Source organism: Lepisma saccharinum, chromosome 4 (assembly GCF_977018435.1).
Source record: "Lepisma saccharinum chromosome 4, izLepSacc3.1, whole genome shotgun sequence".
In the NCBI taxonomy this organism is placed as follows: Eukaryota; Metazoa; Arthropoda; class Insecta; order Zygentoma; family Lepismatidae; genus Lepisma; species Lepisma saccharinum.
This window is the reverse complement of record NC_139232.1, coordinates 111,304,100-111,323,431: the sequence shown is the minus strand read 5'-3', so window position 1 is coordinate 111,323,431 and position 19,332 is coordinate 111,304,100. Positions and strand designations below refer to the sequence as shown.

The window sequence follows — 19,332 nt, the reverse complement described above, 5'->3', positions numbered from 1 at the left end:
CAATGCAGTACCCAGCAGCATGTCTAAAGCAGGGGGAATGAAGCTTTGTCTGTTCATTCCCCCTGCTTTAGACATGCTGCTGAGTACTGCATTGACAAGGACATTTTGGTCGAGACAGCTGAGAAGAATGGCAAGGTGTTGCACGTGCTGTAGGTTAAGCAGGGACAGGGATAGCGAAAGTTTGCATGTTGGTTGGGACGTGAAGCAGAATGGGAGAAGAAAGGGAACCAAGGCAAGTTTGGAGCAAGATGAGAAGAACACAGTCAAGGAAGAGGAAGGTTGATAATAGAAGGGGAACAATGTCAGAGATGATTACCACGAGAGGGAAAACATTACAAGAAGTCACGAGGATGACACCAGATAGAACTGGTGTTAGAAGATGGCTGAAGGCACAAAGGGAAGGAAAAAAGAAGAATAACTGTAATTTCACATTTGGAGTAATCAGAATATTAGAACTGTTCATACATAACTTCCAGGATATTTATGCTCTGAAATGTTGTTCCTGGAAAAGTATTAGCTGGTATCAGTAATCAGTAGAACTCGGAAGTTGATGACCTAAAAAATGTCAAAAAATGACCTTAAATTCTTAAAAATGACCTAAAAATTATTTTCGCTCTGAGAACGAAAGCTTGATTTTATCATAAAGTACAAGAGATTAGTTGCATAATTCGATAAAACCCGTTGTTTTGTGGTTTAAACTACTGAAGCAATTATAAAAGTGATTAAGTACTAATGTAGTTTTCTTTATTTTTACTTCCAGGTTACATAAAATACACTGGAAAGTTTTTCTGTGCAAGTCATTCATCTTCCTTCAGAGTGAACCTTCCACGATACAGTAGTCGTCCAGCATCTGAAAATACCGCTGTGTTTTGCATACATCAGATTATATAATATTTAAAATATTGTGACTAATTTTACTTTAAAACCACAGATTAAAGGGATAATAGAGGCCAGCAAGGGAACCTCAATCTAGGCTTTAATAAAGTATTTTAAGTTTGCTGGAGGAAAAATAAATTTACCACAATAAATGATCATATTTTTGATTAATGGTAAACTTGCTAAAAGAATCACGTCAGGAAATTTAAATACGTAAGTTATGCTAGCAAATGCATTGAAAATTCACGAAACAACAACAGAGGAGAAAAATAGCCTCAAAAATGAAGAAAAATGCAAAATAGAAATAATGTTTTCTTGTTCTAACAGGAGGAAAACGGACTAATATGAGGTTTAGCATTGTTTTCGAGGCTCAGAAAAAAAAAAAAAGATGCTTTGTCATCAACTTCCGAGCCCTAGTAATGAGATTTGAAATGTCCCTTTCAAATACTAGTTAGTACCACTGGTATAAGAACTATGTTAAAAATAGTACAAAAACATAAATGGAATATTGCCTACCCTGTTATTCAAGTTCTTATGTATAACATTTGTGGTGGCAAGAAAATTTAAGAGAGCAACCATAAATCCGATGGGTGTTTGGGCTTGTAGAACAGGCGTTATTGGCTGTCCCCACATTACGCTGCCCAGTGAAGGCAGTGTATCGGCATCACGGCGGCAGCCAGACTGATGCTCGGATGACAGCGATGAATGAGAACTGAAACAATAAGACAGAATTATGCAGGTCACTTTATGCACATTATTTCTGAACAATGAACCGTAAATCAAGAGGACTGTATTATCATCAAACTTAACTTTAATTTTCATATTAAATGAAATTCTTCCAAAGACCATAGCTACATACTGGGTGCCCAGAATTAAAGTTACCCAACTCAGAGCCCTCTGTTTCAGAGTTTACGATGCCTCAAACAGGCTACAGAGGGCTCTGAGTGGGGTAACTTTAATTCTGGCCACCCGGTATAATAGAATTTTGTAATGAACTTAGTATCCAAAATTTGTCATACAAAGTTCAAAGTTATGATATAAATATATGGGACAAGACAAACTAAGACATTCTGAATTGTGTAAACCTGCTACCAGCGGCATAATGACCTCATAACTGAATACACAAATTTTACAAAATTTACCTTAATCTTTTCAAAAGATCTTGAAAATTGTTTGACTCCATAAATGGAATTAAAGTCTTCTGGTAGAACTCCTCGAGCTTTTCAAACAAATCAATTGTGTTGAAGCAGGCCTGAAACAAAAATCACAAATAATTTAAACAATAGAACATTAAATACTGAAATAACAGACCATATCCACAGCAATATATAACTCTGCTTTAACAAAAAGGCCTCATGTTTGAAAAATTCTTTGAATATAGTCGCACTGTTCTAAAAGATTCATTCAGAAATTTTTTACACAGTTATCTGTCGGGTTTATAATTTTACTAACAATTTTGAAATCCTTTTTGTAATATAAATTCATGAGCAAACATTACCAGAACTAACAACAATAGTTTGAATCAATTGTAATGTGTATCTTTAAATGGAAAAGCTTACCTGGCCATAAAATTTTGCATAAAATGCGGAAAAGAAATTGAAACATGAACCAACCAACTTCAGAGAGGAAAACTGGAAAATAAAAGGAACAAGTTATTAACTATGGAAGGAATAGCATTTACTTACATATTCTCTGCACTAATATTCAATATATATAGTTTCATCATGTTAGGATGAAAAAAAGATGGTACTTGCATTAGATGTCAGTATGAACCGAAAGCATGAGGGAAAAGTTAGTAAATATGTGACAAATGGCTACAAAAAAGATAAAAAATTGAAAACTATTTATTATTACGGTTACATATCCTTATTTTTAACTTAATCCCACCAAAAAACTTTAAATGCTATTAATGTACTTTGTAAAAATGATAAAACATTTTGTTTATGTATGTGAATTACCAGTGCAGTAAACGTACAGGATATGGGATTTCTCCTACTTACCGTCATCTCGTCTGCTCTCGACAATTCCCACAGCCATTTGGACAGGCACAGATGCATTGGTTCCAATAAGCCCCACACATGCACTGGTGTAATAACAGGTGGTGCTGCTGCCACCTGGTGCGAACCGTCTGAACTGCAACATAAGAAATACGAAACAAGGTAAATACTGCTCCTCCTCCATCCAAGCTAAAGAAAATAAAAACCTACACTTCAGAGTTTGAATATCCTAGAAATTATGCTTAATGAGCTAATTTTTCATGTATTCGGAACCAAAACTGTGCAGCAAAAGTGGAATTTGTAATTAAATGATTGCTATTTTAATAGTTTTGTTTAGTTCATGTACAAATTTATGAAACATGAATGATTAACATGGTTCGGTCAGAATGAAGTTGCTACAGAACTCAAGAAACAGTCTCGGCATTACTTCCGAGTTGATCAAGTGTACTGCTACATAATTGAAGAACAGTCAACTTCCTGCATGCTACTTCAGCAAACAACTGCCTCTCAGGTGTTATTAAAGAGGCAAAATAGGAACCTACTACAACGTATGCATACCTGAAGCCAACCTTGGATTTTATTTCCTCGACAGACGCTGCGATGTGGAGAGCCTTTTCAAGCAATCCAATCAGGGCAGCTCCGTGTTCATAGTTGAACCTGTTGCTGTCGACTTTTGCGTTCACAGACACTGAACTCTGATGGAAATGTAGTTGACGGAGCAGAAGCGGATAGAAGTCTCTGAAATGAAGTGAGCCACAATAGAATGAAATTGTAGTGCAATCAGAAAATCAACTATCCTACACAAGATTATCTTATTCATCACAATACATGTACATGATTGAGGAAGTTGCAAGAAAGGCAGAAAACTTTTATGTAGAAGAATGAATAAGTTGTGTAGAATAGTGTTATCCTCCACATGTCTCTACTAGCTTATTTATCTGGAATTCAAAGTATGTAATCACCTATCATCACAAGATCTGTATTTTGTCTGCAGTTATATGTAGAGATTTTTAGGGCCAGTTATTTATGGTGAATAAAAGATCAAGATTTTGGTACAAAAACTGGGCACATTTTGGGATCAAAACTGGTATATAACATTTCCCTTATAACAGTACATTTATGTAGTTATCCCAGTACGTATGAAGTTTATTCCCGTGTAAAGGAATCAATTTTTGCTTCTCAAATATTACAGCAAAATTAATCAATTTTCTGTAAATTGCATAACTCACAGGATGATTCAGACTTCGGAAAGTGTCACATCAGCAAATAAACTCTAAATTTCATGTTTAAGAGTTTATTTCATGACAAAGCATGGTAGGAAAATCCACCTGATACCTTACAGAAACATGAAAAATGAACATTAGTGTGTGTGATTTCATTTTTCGTGCTTCTGTCAAAAACTAAATGTGCACGCCTCTGCAGATTTTCATAGAGTAATTTCAGCACCGAAAATTCCAAGTCGGATCTAGGCATGATTCATCTGGATGCCATTCATCCTCATTGTCGCAAATAGCCAAAAGTGACAGAAATGCAGTGCAAAATAGGAAAAATACAAGTTTATTATGGTCCAATTCTGTTTGGACTTGATACATATTTGTAACAAATAATTTTCAATATAACAGAATACATAACAACCAGATACTTACAGATAATACTGTGCTGCATAGCCGTAACTAAGGAAGGTCTGCCACAAATAGAAGCTTTCTAGACTCAGCACCAGAGCTTCTTGTTGAGGAAGACCAGCTTCACTGCCAATGGAAGGAAAGCCAAGTCAAGAACTGTTTAACATCATGTTCATTCTCATATTAAAAATATAATGTTTTGTATTTGTATGCATTTCACAACGATACATATGAAATACCAAATGATAGATTTGCCAATGGATTAAATACATTTTGTGCATGTAATAATCTCATTCTAACATTCTTATTAAGGGTTGATCAGTATAAAATTTTTGTCAATACCAAAAAAATACTTTTGAAGATCCAATTAACACTATATGTTTTGCCTCAGAAAAATTAACTGTATATTTTGGCATTTGTTTTACAAAACCAGGGTATGGAAATCATAACTTTATATTCATAAAAATTGCGAAATGGTAGAATTTTGCTCTAATTACAGGCTATGTACAGAAATAGTGGATTAGTAAAATTCTCAACAATTTTACAGATACAGTACAACCTCGATTTTACAGTTTTCAGGGGACGAACATGAACGCAAAATCAAAACTCCGTTGTATGCCTCCATCAGCCATCAAGAGAATACTGATTAATCTGTTCCATTCCTGCAAAGATCGAGGGGTCCTGGGTTCGATTCCCGATGGAGGCACTTAGTGGTTTTGATCCCACTTTAAACTGTAGGTCCAGTCCCGATTAGCCTTACTGTGCACAAAGCGGACATAGAACAGCAAGTCAATCAATCAATCCTGCTATGAAATTCAAGCATAGCTTTCATCGGCCCTACTATTCTTACATAAAACCTACTTTTACTAACCTTGGATCAATAGAAATGTAAGACAGAATAACATCCATGACATGGTACTTGTGGACAAGGTCAGATGAAAAGCTTCTCAGCCTGCTGGACAGAGTCCTCATCAGCTTTACAGCTTGGCACAGGGGAACTTTGTACACGGATCTCATGTCAGCTGGCTTCTCCGAACTTACTGCAGGAAAAAGAAGAGAGGTACTCTGTATTAAACTCTGAGATATCTCTGTTTGAGGGCCAGTGGGTGTCAACTGCCAATTTTATTGGTTTTACTGCATTGCTTTTCTGCCACTTTTGGCTAATTGCATTGTGATGAGGATGAACAATTAGGTGAAATGATGCATCTACACTCGAAGAATATGGGATTAAAATGTTCTTATATAAGGTTTTGGCCCTTAAACCTTGATGTTAAAATTCCTATTTCTGGAGCTGGTCCCTGTGGCCGAGTGGATAGCACATCACGCTGCGACGCCGAGGGTCCCGGGTTCGAATCCTGCTCATGCTTGGTTTGTGAATGTCCATTCACCAATTTCATCACTCATCCCCATCTTTGCAAATTAGCCAAGAGGCACAAAACGCGAAGTAAAATAAACTAAATCAATCAAATCAAATCAAATCCTATTTCTGGAATCTTCCTCAGGAGTTTATTGCAACCGCCACCCCCTTATTCCATGGAAAAGTTGTTAGGTAAACAAAGCTTGCTTGTCAAGTCAATTCAATCTGGAAAGTGTGCTGTCAATTCTCAATACAGATTCTTTCCAATTTTAATCTCTGGTAAATATTTTACTTTCTTAACGAACTATTTTACAGATTTTGACCTTTAGGTGCTAGTTTTATCCTCAGGTTGTATTCAGCACAAAATTTGAAATTTGAAAAAAATTTTATATCTCTGAAACTAATAATATCTCACTTTAGGCTACAATCTCATGCTAACAAAAAATACTTAGTAATTAGAACATTTGTTTTAATTTACTTTACTGCCACTTTTGGTTAATCGTTAGGGGCATGCATAATTCGTTTTTGACAAAAAAACAAAATTTGAAAAAACACATTGTACTGTTAATTTTTCATGTTTTTGACAGGTGTGAGATGCATTTTGTGACCATGTTTTGTCACGAAATATAATGCGAAATGAACTGCAAAAAGCGAAATTAACTCTTAAACACGAAATTTAGGGTTCATTCACCGACGCGACACCTTCTGAGGTCTGAATTATCCTGAGTGTTATGCAATTCCCAGAAAATTGATTAATTCTGCTGTTAATATTGGAGAAGCAAAAACTGACTCCTTTACACAGAAATAAACTTAATACTCTGATAACTACATAAATGTGCTATTAGAAGTGAAATGTTATTTCTGTGGAATAAGTGTAGTTTTTAAATCAAATTTAGGATTATATTCACAATTTTAAAACCGAAATGTATTTTTATATACCACTTTTCATCCACTTTTTCACCACTATAACACCGATATTTTATTTTATTTACTGCTTTTGAACCCGAAATGGACCTTGTTTTTGTACCGAAATTTTGCTTTTTTATTTACCAAAAATATGTGCCTCTATTAACCGTGAAAATGAGGATGATTGGTGATTTGATGAAAGGTGCGGTCACAAATAAACATGGACAGGACACAACGTAAGTCCCACAAAGGATTACACTGGCTGTAGGTCCAAGTGCCAGACTCTCATTGGCCTGCAAGATAGCAAGCAGTATACTACAGGGAAGAGCCCCTTACACCCCTAGTTGGAAGGGCAATTGGTATTGTTCTGGCTGTCCCATCTGGCATTTAAGTATTAACTGCCCAAAATAAAGTACTGAAGAAGGGTTCGGAAACGACATTCAAATGTTGGGTTTTAAGTGGTCTTCTAAAACAGACTCTGTATTAGCAAAAGGAACAATCAAACAATAGGCTATGGTTCTTAGTTCAGAAAGTAAGTTTAAAGAAAGCACACAATAATCATAAAAATGGAAACAAATTTGATTCTTCCAAATTAAGACTCTTGAGTGATACAATTAGATGTGTATATGAGAATTTATAATTAATAACGACACTTACCCAATGGAGTCCAATCTCGAGGCAAAAACTCTGTGATGATGGTCTGCACCAACCTTGGACAGCAAGTTACAGCCAGAGCAGAGTCCTGATTGTGGCGTGCAATTCTGGAAAGAATCTCCAAAATGCTGATCACTGCTTTGGGTGATGGCCTTACCACTTCCAATATGTACCTGTGCAGAAGAAAGGAAGCTTCTATTAGGGAATGTATGTTTGCAGCAAAATATTTTCCCTTAAAACTAATTTTTATGCTTTCCATTTTGCATACCACCAGCTTCAATGCAGGACATCTTTTAAAACAACAAAACAAAATAATTTAGTTTGATGGCCCTGACTTTCTCATCCAAGCTCACCAAGTTGAGTCCAAAGACAAAATTTATCTACTCAAAAATTGTAACATATTCTTAAAGTAATTTTTTAAAGATAAGTGCGTAATGGGCATAGACAGAAACAAGAAAATTCAGAGACCTGAACCCCATAAAAAAATCATAATAATACAGTGTAACCCCAATTTTACATTTTCCCGCATTACATATTCAATCTTGGTGGTCCCAACATAGCAAAACATTATGAAATATTCCTCGATTTTCCATTTTCCCACATTTTAAGTTTTTTTTTAGTTTGGACCCCTGGAAAATGTAAAATTGAGGTTCCACTGTAATAATACAATACAATGAAAAGTTTGTGACACATAGCCCAGGTGTCAACATTGGCGAAACTAGCTAATTGGGACTGGAGCTACAGTTTAAAGTTGGACACTGTGCCCCCACACGGAGTAGAACCTGGGACCCCTTCATCACAAGGCATCAGTGTTAGCAACCATACACCACTCAAGGAATTGACACTCACATCAAAGGTCAAAGTACTATAAATCGGTCGAGTGGAGACTCCACGGACAGGGCAGTTCAGCATACAATACCTTACCTTAAACGCAGGAGGAGGTCTGTCCTCAGGGCACCGCGAATCACATCAAGTTGAACAATTTCATGGTCTTTTAATTCTGGCTCCTCCTCCTGGTACTGTTTCTTCTCTTCAGGCTTCACGATCACATTTGTCGGAAGGGACGGCTGCTCCAACCCTCTGTACCAACCAAGCACACGATCCAGGCAGATCTATTAACAGTGAAAGGCCATAAGTAAAGTTTTTTAAAAGGACCTCTGAAAAATTTATACATGAAAAAAGTCTTATATCAAATAACAAATGAATCTCTAAGGTGTGTGTAACAAGAATCTTTTGGTCACACCCAAATAATTTTACAATGAAAGCAATCAATAAGTAACAAACAAGATCAACAAAAATAAAACAATAACTAAAAACATGAAACCTACAAAGTACATTACTGTATCCTTCCTACCCCATTTTTAACACTATAGATCATAGTGATTTTCAGTTTTATTTGTTGTGGATCAAATGATTGAGTTTTGTTGAGAATATAATTTTAAAAAAAATAATTTATAGAATAAACATGAACATACAATATAGAAAATACAATTTGGTTTTTGTTAGTTACAATTTCTTTCTTGTGTTCCCACATATAATTACATATTAAATTATTTTTAAAAAAAAGATAAACTACACCCTAAGAACAACAAAATGAAACTGATGCCGTGACTACAAAACAGAAGTGCTTGTCAGTTGCAAGATGAATAGAAAGGTTTGAATGTTCCTACATTACACTTTGACCGTTTATACACTGAACTAGTCAATAAGAAAAACAACTTGTAGCTATGATGTTTCACATTTGAGCCACTGTTCTGTCATAGAAAAAATACTACAGTAAGTATAAATTGAAATTCTTGATTGTTATAAAAAATTAAATAATAAATTCTACAAAGATCCTGGCCAAAGAAGACGTAAACACTTACTTCATCTGGTTCGTTGTACAGAAGGTTCCTAAGAGCTTGTGATGCTGCTGTAACAATAGCATCCATGTTGTCATCAATCGAGAATCGCAACAAAATGAGCAACCCAGCATCAAGCAGCTGCATAAGAAGTGTCTCGTGAAGGCAGTCGTCGTACCTTCCTTCTTTGGCCTTAAACAAAGATTAATATTCAAACATAAAGTACACAAATAATCACCTACATGTACCACATACTCAATTTGAACTAGAGAACATAGCGAATTATTTTCGTAATGTATTGATTCATAGATTGATGAAGAAAACTGATTAGTCATGTGAGACCAAAGATAAAAATACGAGTGGGTACTTTACCATTTTCAGAATGTTAGCTATAGTCTGGAGTCCAAGAACTCGTTGCTGTAATACTGTGCTTCTGCTGAACTGGAAGAGTTCCTCCAGTGTGTAACCAGCTCTTTCCGGTTCTGCCCCATGATGATGCAAGGATTTTATGACAGGAACATCTTCATCGTACCTCAGCAGGCAGCCTGTGAGGGAAGAAGATATGAATGTATTCCATAAATTGACTGTTATGCCAATTACATTTAAAAACCAATATCTTACATATAATGTTCAAAAAAATGTGAATGTCAATTGCATTTCTTCTTATTTTATGCTGCTTTCCTTCCTCTTTATTCTAATTGTGATGATGGGGAAGAGTGAAGATTAGATGAAATCGATGAAGGGGATCATGTCCAGGATGTGACTCAAACCTGAAACATTTGATGGTATCTCATTGGTCAGCCACTGAGGTGATAATTCTAAAATGATGTTAATGTTACATATTATTGTTATTCAAAGTCTACAAGAACAAGTTAAAATATTTTTAAAATGTAGAAGAACACTATGTGACTACATGTCAATTCTTCAGCAGTTACCTTTCCATCTTGGTTATTTTACTTGTCTTTTCTACCTCTTGGATTATCTGCAATGATGAGGATCAATCGTGAAATAGTAGAGTGACCACTCCGCTAGAGGCTGGCTTTAAAAATAATGACTTTCATCATCCACCAAAGGACCGAAATATTTTTCTTTGCTAAGTGCAACTATATGTACATTTTCATGTATATGTGATCAAAATATGTAATCCATACCTACATTGAATGCTCATGGCTTACCTTCAAAATCAAACCTCGCAGGGTAACCAGTGTTCGGATCAATTGGCTTTGGCGGAGACAGATTAGTCATCCATTTCAGCTTCTCTGGCTCCACCCTGTCCATGTGCAGCCACTTCTTAGCCTCCTGAGGTCTGATCGGCAGCTGCTCCTCCGGAAGACTTTCTGCCACCTCCATCTCCCTGGACTGCTCTTTCGTGTCAACGTCGAACTTCACACGTTTCTGCGAACCTGACTGATCGGCAACTTGCTGCTCCCTGCTCGAGCCCACGCGCCTCTTTGATCGCAACAGCTGCACCAACTTTGGATCCAGCTGCTTCATAAGACTCTCCCTCTCCTTAAGTAGCTCGTCCTCTGCCATAGAAGCTAATTTCTTGATGTTCTCCTTGTGTATCTGTTTAGCTTCCTCTTCACCCTTTTCCAGTCCACTACCTTCAATGATGTAACTCTTGTCTCCTGAAAGATTTTGTTTAGAACCAATGATAACTGTAGGATTCTATAATACACAAAAAGCTTCTAATTTGAGCACTTTCTGACAGATGTGGTAAAGCATTGGGGTTCCAGAGGCAGCTGGTGTGTTTGAATTAGGTGAAGGGCTAGTACGAAAAAAATTAGGTAATAGAGAAAATTAGATTAATAGTTAATATTAATCTAATTTTCTCTATTACTCCATTTTCTTCATGCTAGCCCTTCACCTAATTTGGACACACCACTGGAGGAGGGTTCAAGACCCAACAAGAAAAAATGATCAATCAATATGCTAAATCAGGGTTGCTACGATTTTTTGATTATGAAATTCCCTGACATTTCCAGGTTTTCCAGTTCAAAAATAATTTTTTCCCAGACATGTTTATCATCATGATTTTTTGCTTTTTAGCAAATTTCATTCTACACACACAAGAGCATGTGAAAATTCGAAGAGCAAAATGTAAAATTACAATCAGCATCAAATGTATTGGCTAGGCTAAGGTAACAGAGGTGCATTATTCACCATAACAGATCTCCACAATAAAAAACAACAGAAAAAGTTCATAAACCATACACAATTTTTCATTTTCGGGCAGATTTATAGTGTCGTAGAAAATGCTGCTTTTTTACTTACATTTATAAGTACACATCGTGTGGATACATTTTTGTTTAATGTAGGAATTCTATAGGAAATGCCAACAAGACTAAGATCTATAGAATAATAGACAATAACCTCATCTTCACCAACCTTTCCGATAATTATGGTCATATTGTCAATGTAATTTAGTTATCAATCAGATATCGACTGCAAGTTTTACTTTGATATTCTTTCTAATATCTAGTATTATAAAGTGAAAATTTATTACAGAAATTCAAAGGAACCATAATTTTGCCCAAAACTGAGAATCATAAGAACGAAAGAAACAAGTTTCTAAACTGAATGTTTTTTTGGGAGTGGAATCACAAGAACCGAATCCAGAAGTGGAAGTCAACTGTTTGATCATTTTGCAACTCTTTCTCTTGCAGACTCCAGAATGCGCATAAATTCCAGACGATCTGCAAAATTCCCTGACAAGCCAAATTCTCTGACTTGTCCCTCTTTTCCAGACACGTAGCAACCCTGTAAATTTAAACTTTAGTTATCTTCATCTAATCACTTTGTGCAATGCAAGTTGGTGTGTAATACCATAATACTACTTGAACCTCCCAATGGCATAGTGGTAACATTGTCCTTTTGTACACGAGGGGGTCCCAGTTTCATCCCAGGTGGAGGCAGACTGTGGAGTGGTTTGTTTTTATAAAGTCCACTTTATGCACAGAAAGGCTAGTCGGGACTGAACCTGGAGTTTAAAGTGGAATCCAAATCACTATGTGCTTCCACGGGAAATGAAATCTGGGACTCCTTGATTACAAGGTGACAACGTTACCACTATACCATCGAGAAGGCAGTAAAGTGCTTCAGCTCCCACTTTAAACTGTAGGTCCAATTCCGATTAGCATATATGAACATAAGATGAATTCTCACCACATTATTTGACCCATTCAAACAGTATGGAGCATTTCATACGAAAATTTTGACATTGATAAATGTGAAAGTAAGATAATTTGGTGCTGAGAAAGAAAATTGGCTACATGTAGTCTTTAATGACCTTTTAAATGTTCATGTAGGAGATAAATCAGAAGTGAATGAAGTAAACACAGCAGAACCTTTAGTTCCAGAACCTAACTTGACTGAAGTTGAAGATGCTATTAAAAGGCTAAAGAATAACAAAGCACCGGCATTGATTTAATACCAGCTGAGTTAATTAAATATGGTGGAAATTCATTAATATGTCAAATTCATAAATTAATTTGTTTAATATGGAATAAAGAAGAAATCCCTCAACAGTGGAAAGAATCCATAATTGTTTCTGTGTATAAAAAAAGGTGATAAAATGAACTGCAATAATTACCGTGGAATTTCTCTACTCTCAACAACATATAAAATATTATCTAATATTCTTTTAACAAGACTAACCCAATATGCTAATGAAATTATAGGTGATTTTCAATGTGGATTTAAACGTAACAGATCAACTACGGATCAAATTTTTCACATTAGACAGACACTTGAAAAAAAGTGGGAATATAATCAAAATGTCCATCAGCTATTCATTGATTTCAAAAAAGCATATGATTCGGTCAAAAGAGATAAATTATATAATATATTAGTCAAGTTTGGAATACCTAAGAAGCTTGTTAGTATGATAAAAGTATGCACCAGTGAAACAGAAAGTAAAAATTCGTGTGGGTATTAATGTGTCTGACAAATTTACAATTCATGATGGGTTAAAACAAGGAGATGCATTATCTCCATTGCTCTTTAATTTTGCCTTAGAATATGCTGTTAGGAAGGTAAAAGAAACTAACGAAGGACTAAAATTAAATGGTATGACTCAGTTGTTAGCATATGCAGATGATGTACACTTATTAGGGGATGATATAAATACAATTAAGAATAATGCTAAAATATTTTTCAAAACTGCTAAAGAGATAGGTTTGGAAGTTAACAAAGAGAAAACTAAATATATGCTTACAGGCTTACCAAAATCTAATTATTGATAACAACTTGTTTGAACCAGTTTCCAAATTCAAATACTTAGGAGTAATATTAACAAGTGAAAATTATATTAAAGAGGAAATAAAAAGCAGGCTTAATTCAGGAAATGCATGTTACTTCTCTCTAGGATTAAAGCAAATGACTCTGGAAAGAATCCTACCCATCCATGATGAACTATTTTCTTTCTTCATGTTCAACTTCCGTTTCCCATCATGGTGTGAAGATGCAGCAGGCACATCCACTTCAATTGGCACGTTGGAGCCTGTCATCTTCTCAATCTGCTGGGCAAAAATGCTTTTCCTCTGCGTCCCAACGACAACTGCATCAATCTGAAAATACAAAACATGAAATATTTGGTTAACACACAACATCTTTCGTTGAGTGGAAGACAATTGAATTAAACAACATTTTGAATAAACCAGTATAATTTTATACATTCCCTATATCTAGAGTGAGCTGATTCTGACACCAGCTGATACTTTTCTTCAGTTCGAGTATTTCACAATGTCTGCAATAATGTCATGCAACATGTGCATGGACTTTAATTTCGCTGCATGTTACATATTTATTTTACACCATTATTGTGCAAAAAAGTGGATTTTGTGAGTAAATTACATCTATTTTAATATTCCAATGCAATTCTCGAATATTTTAAAACAAAATTGGATGTTGTAACAGAAACTAGTAATAGGCAATTTGGGAGTGTACGGAGGTTTGCTATGATACTGGTCAAAGACTGTGCTGTTTCTGTGTAACCTGTTACAAGGCAGGCCGAATGTAGATGTTTTGTGCAGATAAATTTTTGTTAGAAATCCATGCAATGTATATTTATGACCTTATTGATGGTTGAAACCGGGAACCCTTCATTATATTATAACTTTAGCCATCACTGACACATTATGGTGTCTAAAATGTTAACAGCCACCTGTGTGAACGAGTACACTGAGAAATTGACTTGCAATCTCACTACTGAGGATTTAAAGTTTGATTCCTGGCCTGAGCATAAGTGTTCCTTCCTTTACAGGAGTCCTTTCGTCAATTTCTTGTAATCACCATATTATTTTTATTTTTGATATTAACTAAGTGGCAAAAGAGTGACATAAAAATGCAATATTTTATGCATTAAAATGATTTGTTACCAACAAACTCACCATTTTGTCTCTCAGCATTACTTCTGGAAATCCATGCTCAGCTAAAAGTCTTGGAGCTGCCACAATCACATCGCGTGTGATAACCTTCTCTTTGATTTCACTAAGTATGGTGGCCGAAGGATTTTCTTCTATTGATAAATAAATCTGATATGTTAAAAACAGATAGGAATCATGCAAAATAACAGAATTTCAATATTTTAATTTTGTTTCTGGTTATTAACAGGAAAGAGAAGCAAATGATAATGAAATTCACAATCTGTCATTACCATTGAAACAGACACGGATATACTTTACAAAATATAGGCATTTTTAACAATGAAATAAAACACCCACATTCCTTTTGATGCCCAGGTCATGAACATGCCACGTTACTGTCATAATTTTTTCAGGCAATACGAATTCATCTACAATATATTTATGATATACTCACCTACATCTTTATCCTTTCGCATTTTTTCCCTTCTTTCTGCAAATTTTGATTGACGTTTCTTGTCAGTAGTACGTTCACTGGTGGATCTCCCATCTAAAAATAGTGAACAGTAATTCTGATTTATGAAACAGTTCTGAATGCAACTTAATGATTATTTATGAGAAAAAATGGCCCAAGTTTCTTGTTTTATTGCGATTTCATCATGCTATGAATGCAATTTTAACATTTACTTCTGTTAACACATACTGCAGAGTTTTGGCGATTGCTTAAGATTTTGTTCAATATATGCTTTCGTAGTTAGGTTAGGCAGGCCAGGTTTGTTTCACTTAGCATTAAAATAAAGTCCCTAGATGCATTCTACTAAGGTTCCAATTTACTTCTACATTAATTCCCACTAGCCTATGATACTTACAGTCGCTTGTGAATGGAAAATACATTGACCATGGGAAGCATGCATGTTTGCGTAAGGTAATTTTTAAGTTTTTTTTAAAAAAATAAACAACTTTTTTCTAAATCCAAACAGTGCTCATTACTTTAAGCAAGGTTCAAATTTTGTGTGACAATGATTGCCAAAATTCTACGATAATTAGTCTTCCTGCCAATTTGAAAAAAAATCATAAAACAATTGGAACCGTTACCAAAAAAATATACTAGTAATCACACCAACAAACAATTTCTACACTACAGTATGAACTGTTGTTTTTAAGTCCATTCTATGCACAGATAGGCTAATCGGGATTGACACTGTGCCTCCACTGGGTAGTGAACCCAGGACTCGTTGATTACAAGGTGACAATGTTAGCACTGTCATCGGGGATGCCCTGCACTACAATACGGTAATGCAATGATAACACTATGATAAAATTACTATTAGTAAATGAATTTAATAGTAAATTATGGAACGACTTAAGATGACCAAACCCCTCTCCGATTTTCTTCATATTTGGCATACTCACTAATTGAGGCCTCCCTAATCACGAATATGAAGTTAAAAGTTGTCGGAAACGTCTAGAAATTGAAAATTAACCGAAAATAAGTCGTTAGTTTTCGGAATGGAAACCGTCGATTTTCGCGAATTTTTTTGTTTCACAATTTCTGATACTACCACGACACCACTATGTTTGCCTAACCTAACCGAAACTAACCTAACCACACGTCAATGGTTCGTGGGGCTAGTGTCAATGGTTCGAATTATTTTGCAATTTCTATACGTTTCCAACAAATTTTAACTTCAGGTTCATCATTAGCAGGCCTCAATTAGTAAGTATGTCAAATATGAAGAAAATCGGAGAGGGGTCCGGTCATCTTAAGTCATGCCTAAATTACTACCAAACTTTATCAGGAAACCCCCTTTAAATGAAAATTAACAAAGCTTTTGACCTCGTCTGATGAATAGTCACTTAACTGCTGGTTTTCTCAAAACTATCTAATTCTCTAAGTATATAAGGACAATGTTACAATTAACATGTAAACAGAAGCACTGTTTGTACTGTATGGTAACAGTTTCATACATCGGAGACATATTTCTTCAATTTTACACAAGAAGCTACTTACCTAAATTAGTTTCTCCAAGGTTTACAACCTTCGGCGAGGTATTTTCTTTCATCGTGGAATATATTTGACCGGGAAATCATGTATTTTTCAAGATAAATATCTCATCGACGCACAATTGCCATTGCTTTCATTTGCTTGCCCTACGACAACCGGATGCTGCGTACGTTTGATGATGTAAGCTCCTGCCAGTGTTTCAACCCCCCCTTTTTTTACTATGCTTGCCTAACGTAACCAAACCTAAAATAACATTATCGGAAATGGTTCTTGGGGCCATCCATGAATGGTTCGTGCCGCTATCGGTCAGCTATCGTGCATAATGGTTCGTGGGACTATCTGTCAGCTACCCGTGCATAATGAATAATTTCCACTGGTGACGAACACGATAGTAGGTATTTTTCGGTGAAGAAGGTTGAAACACTGCATATCCAAAAACTTTAGTCAAGATGTGCCCGTCATATTGTGTGTTCCGGAAGCAAAGAAAGGAATAAAAAAGAGCACTCAGAATGTGAAAAATTGTGTTTGTTTTCGTGTAAAGAGCATAATGGCACTTTGAACTATGTTCCACAATACACAATTGGTAAGTACGAACCATGCGAAACACTGTATATTATGCACGGATAGTCCCAAGAACCATTCCGATAAGGTTAGGTTAGGTTAGGCAAGCATAGTAAAAAAAAAGGGGTTGGAAACACTGACGGGGGTTACATCATCCAACGTATAAAGCATCCGGTTCACGTAGGAAAGCAATGGCAATTGTGCATTGGTGAGATATTTCTATTGAAAAATACATGATTTCCCGGTCAAATAGATTCCACGATGAAAGAAAATACCTCGACTAACGTTGGAAACCTTAGAGAAACTCATTTCCGTAAGTAGTTTATTCTGTAAAAATGAAGAAATGGGAACGAGTTTACAATACCGGACCACTCTCCAATTTCTATGAAATTTTGCCTACTCACTAATTGTGAACACCTAATCACGAATATGCATGTAATAATTGGTGGTCGAGTATGGAAATCGAGAAAAAAATGAAATAAACTACGTTTTCTTAATGTAACGTAACCCTACCATAAGAACAGTAGCTCAACGGAACACAGCATTTTCCCCAAATGGGTGTCACTTATCGCACAACACTTTAGCAACATAGTGTTCTGCCGTCATGGGAGAGAGCTTTTTCATGTTAGGCAAGGCAAGGTATAATTAAAATATTAATTTTTCTTTGTATTTATGCTAATGGAACCCAACCTAACAGGCCTAACCTAACGTTGTAGGCATTCCTGCGTAAAGGAAGACCTTTAACGAATTGCGAAAGAAAGATGGTTCCGAATTGCCGTGTATGGACAATGACCGTGGTTAATCGCAAGGTTACTTTACAAGTTCTACACGTAAATGTACAATTTTAACAAGTGACCGACAAATATGAACTACAGATACGTCATTCAGGACACCGAAATTAGTACGTAGGCGAAATTTTATAGAAATTGGAGAGTGGTCCGGTATTGTAAACTCATGCCAAGAAATGTGTCTCCGATGTATGAAACTGTTACCGAAATAGGTACGTTCTTCAGTTACAAAAATATTTTTTTAAAAAAAAAAAAATTGCAATCACTTTGATCAAAAAAACGTGAATACACGTTAAAGAATGTTCCGCGAAGGAGATAGGTAAGTACAAATGTCAAAAATTGACAAAACGAAAAAGTTATAGGTGTCCGGGGAATATCAGATTTTTACCAAAGTGGGTCATATAACATACAGAACTTGGACCGAGGGTTGTGCTATCTCATTATTTACAGCAGTAAGTGTTCCAAAACTAAGCGCCACTCAGAATTAACACTCTTACAATACCTTGACTCGTACGAGCTGTAGTATTTGATTGTTGTTTGCCCGCGACTCGCACAACTGAAACAGCCGGATGCAGATTTTTGTTTGCAAGAAACTCTTCTTGCATTCGAAGAAGTTCATCCTCGTCATCCTCAGGTTTTGGTCGTTGCAACATTTTATAAGAATTAAATTTTATGTATCACAATGTATCACACTTGCACTAGAAAAACCAAGAATATTATATTTCTTGGAAAATAAATCGGCTAGAATTTACAATATAGAGAAAGTCTCCAATTTCGTTAATTTTCGGTATACTAACTAATTTTGGCCTCCTAATCATGAATCTGTTGGAAAAAACCGGCGGTCACGTCTGGAAATTGTACAAAAATTTTCGTTAGCGCCAAAAGCCATCCACGGGTAGCCCCACAAACCATTGACGTTAGCCCCAAAAACCATCCACGGGTAGCCCCACAAACCATTGACGTTAGCCCCAAAAACCATCCACGGGTAGCCCCACGAACCATTCACACGAGGTTAGGTTAGGCCTGTTAGGTTAGGTTCCATTAGCACTCATTTCACCCCTAAATTCATCGAAATTTTCAGACGTGACCGCCGGTTTTTTCCAACAGATTCGTGATTAGGAGGTCAAAATTAGTTAGTATACCGAAAATTAACAAAATTGGAGACTTTCTCTATATTGTAAATTCGCTCCAATAAATCTTATCCAGGCTTGTTCTTGAGCTTGAAACATCTGTAATTACATGATAAGAATTTGCTATGCTTTGGGTGTTTCAAATATGTGTGAGAAGGCGAAGTTGAAGCACAGTAGAGTAGAGTTGGTTTCGTTCACAGACTATAGTAGCTGGAGGGAAATTTCGGTTAGC

General features: G+C 35.9%; 1 protein-coding gene across 1 annotated transcript in view; it reads right to left on the bottom strand.

Annotated features, from left to right (window-relative positions):
- Positions 1 to 19,218, bottom strand: part of LOC145986763 (RNA polymerase II-associated protein 1) — a 35,898-nt gene extending 16,680 nt beyond the window's left edge. The window contains exons 1-17 of the mRNA XM_083121146.1: positions 19,169 to 19,218; positions 18,473 to 18,709; positions 15,074 to 15,166; positions 14,644 to 14,771; positions 13,653 to 13,821; positions 10,429 to 10,881; positions 9,626 to 9,798; positions 9,278 to 9,445; positions 8,337 to 8,524; positions 7,416 to 7,585; positions 5,367 to 5,535; positions 4,520 to 4,621; positions 3,432 to 3,611; positions 2,877 to 3,009; positions 2,436 to 2,507; positions 2,019 to 2,128; positions 1,393 to 1,588 (exon numbers count right to left, since the gene is read on the bottom strand). Coding sequence (XP_082977272.1) covers positions 1,393 to 1,588; positions 2,019 to 2,128; positions 2,436 to 2,507; positions 2,877 to 3,009; positions 3,432 to 3,611; positions 4,520 to 4,621; positions 5,367 to 5,535; positions 7,416 to 7,585; positions 8,337 to 8,524; positions 9,278 to 9,445; positions 9,626 to 9,798; positions 10,429 to 10,881; positions 13,653 to 13,821; positions 14,644 to 14,771; positions 15,074 to 15,166; positions 18,473 to 18,623 — 2,655 coding nt within the window. The 5' untranslated portion in view covers positions 18,624 to 18,709; positions 19,169 to 19,218. The remainder of the gene's footprint in view (positions 1 to 1,392; positions 1,589 to 2,018; positions 2,129 to 2,435; positions 2,508 to 2,876; positions 3,010 to 3,431; positions 3,612 to 4,519; positions 4,622 to 5,366; positions 5,536 to 7,415; positions 7,586 to 8,336; positions 8,525 to 9,277; positions 9,446 to 9,625; positions 9,799 to 10,428; positions 10,882 to 13,652; positions 13,822 to 14,643; positions 14,772 to 15,073; positions 15,167 to 18,472; positions 18,710 to 19,168) is intronic.
- Between the last annotated feature and the right edge of the window lie 114 nt (positions 19,219 to 19,332).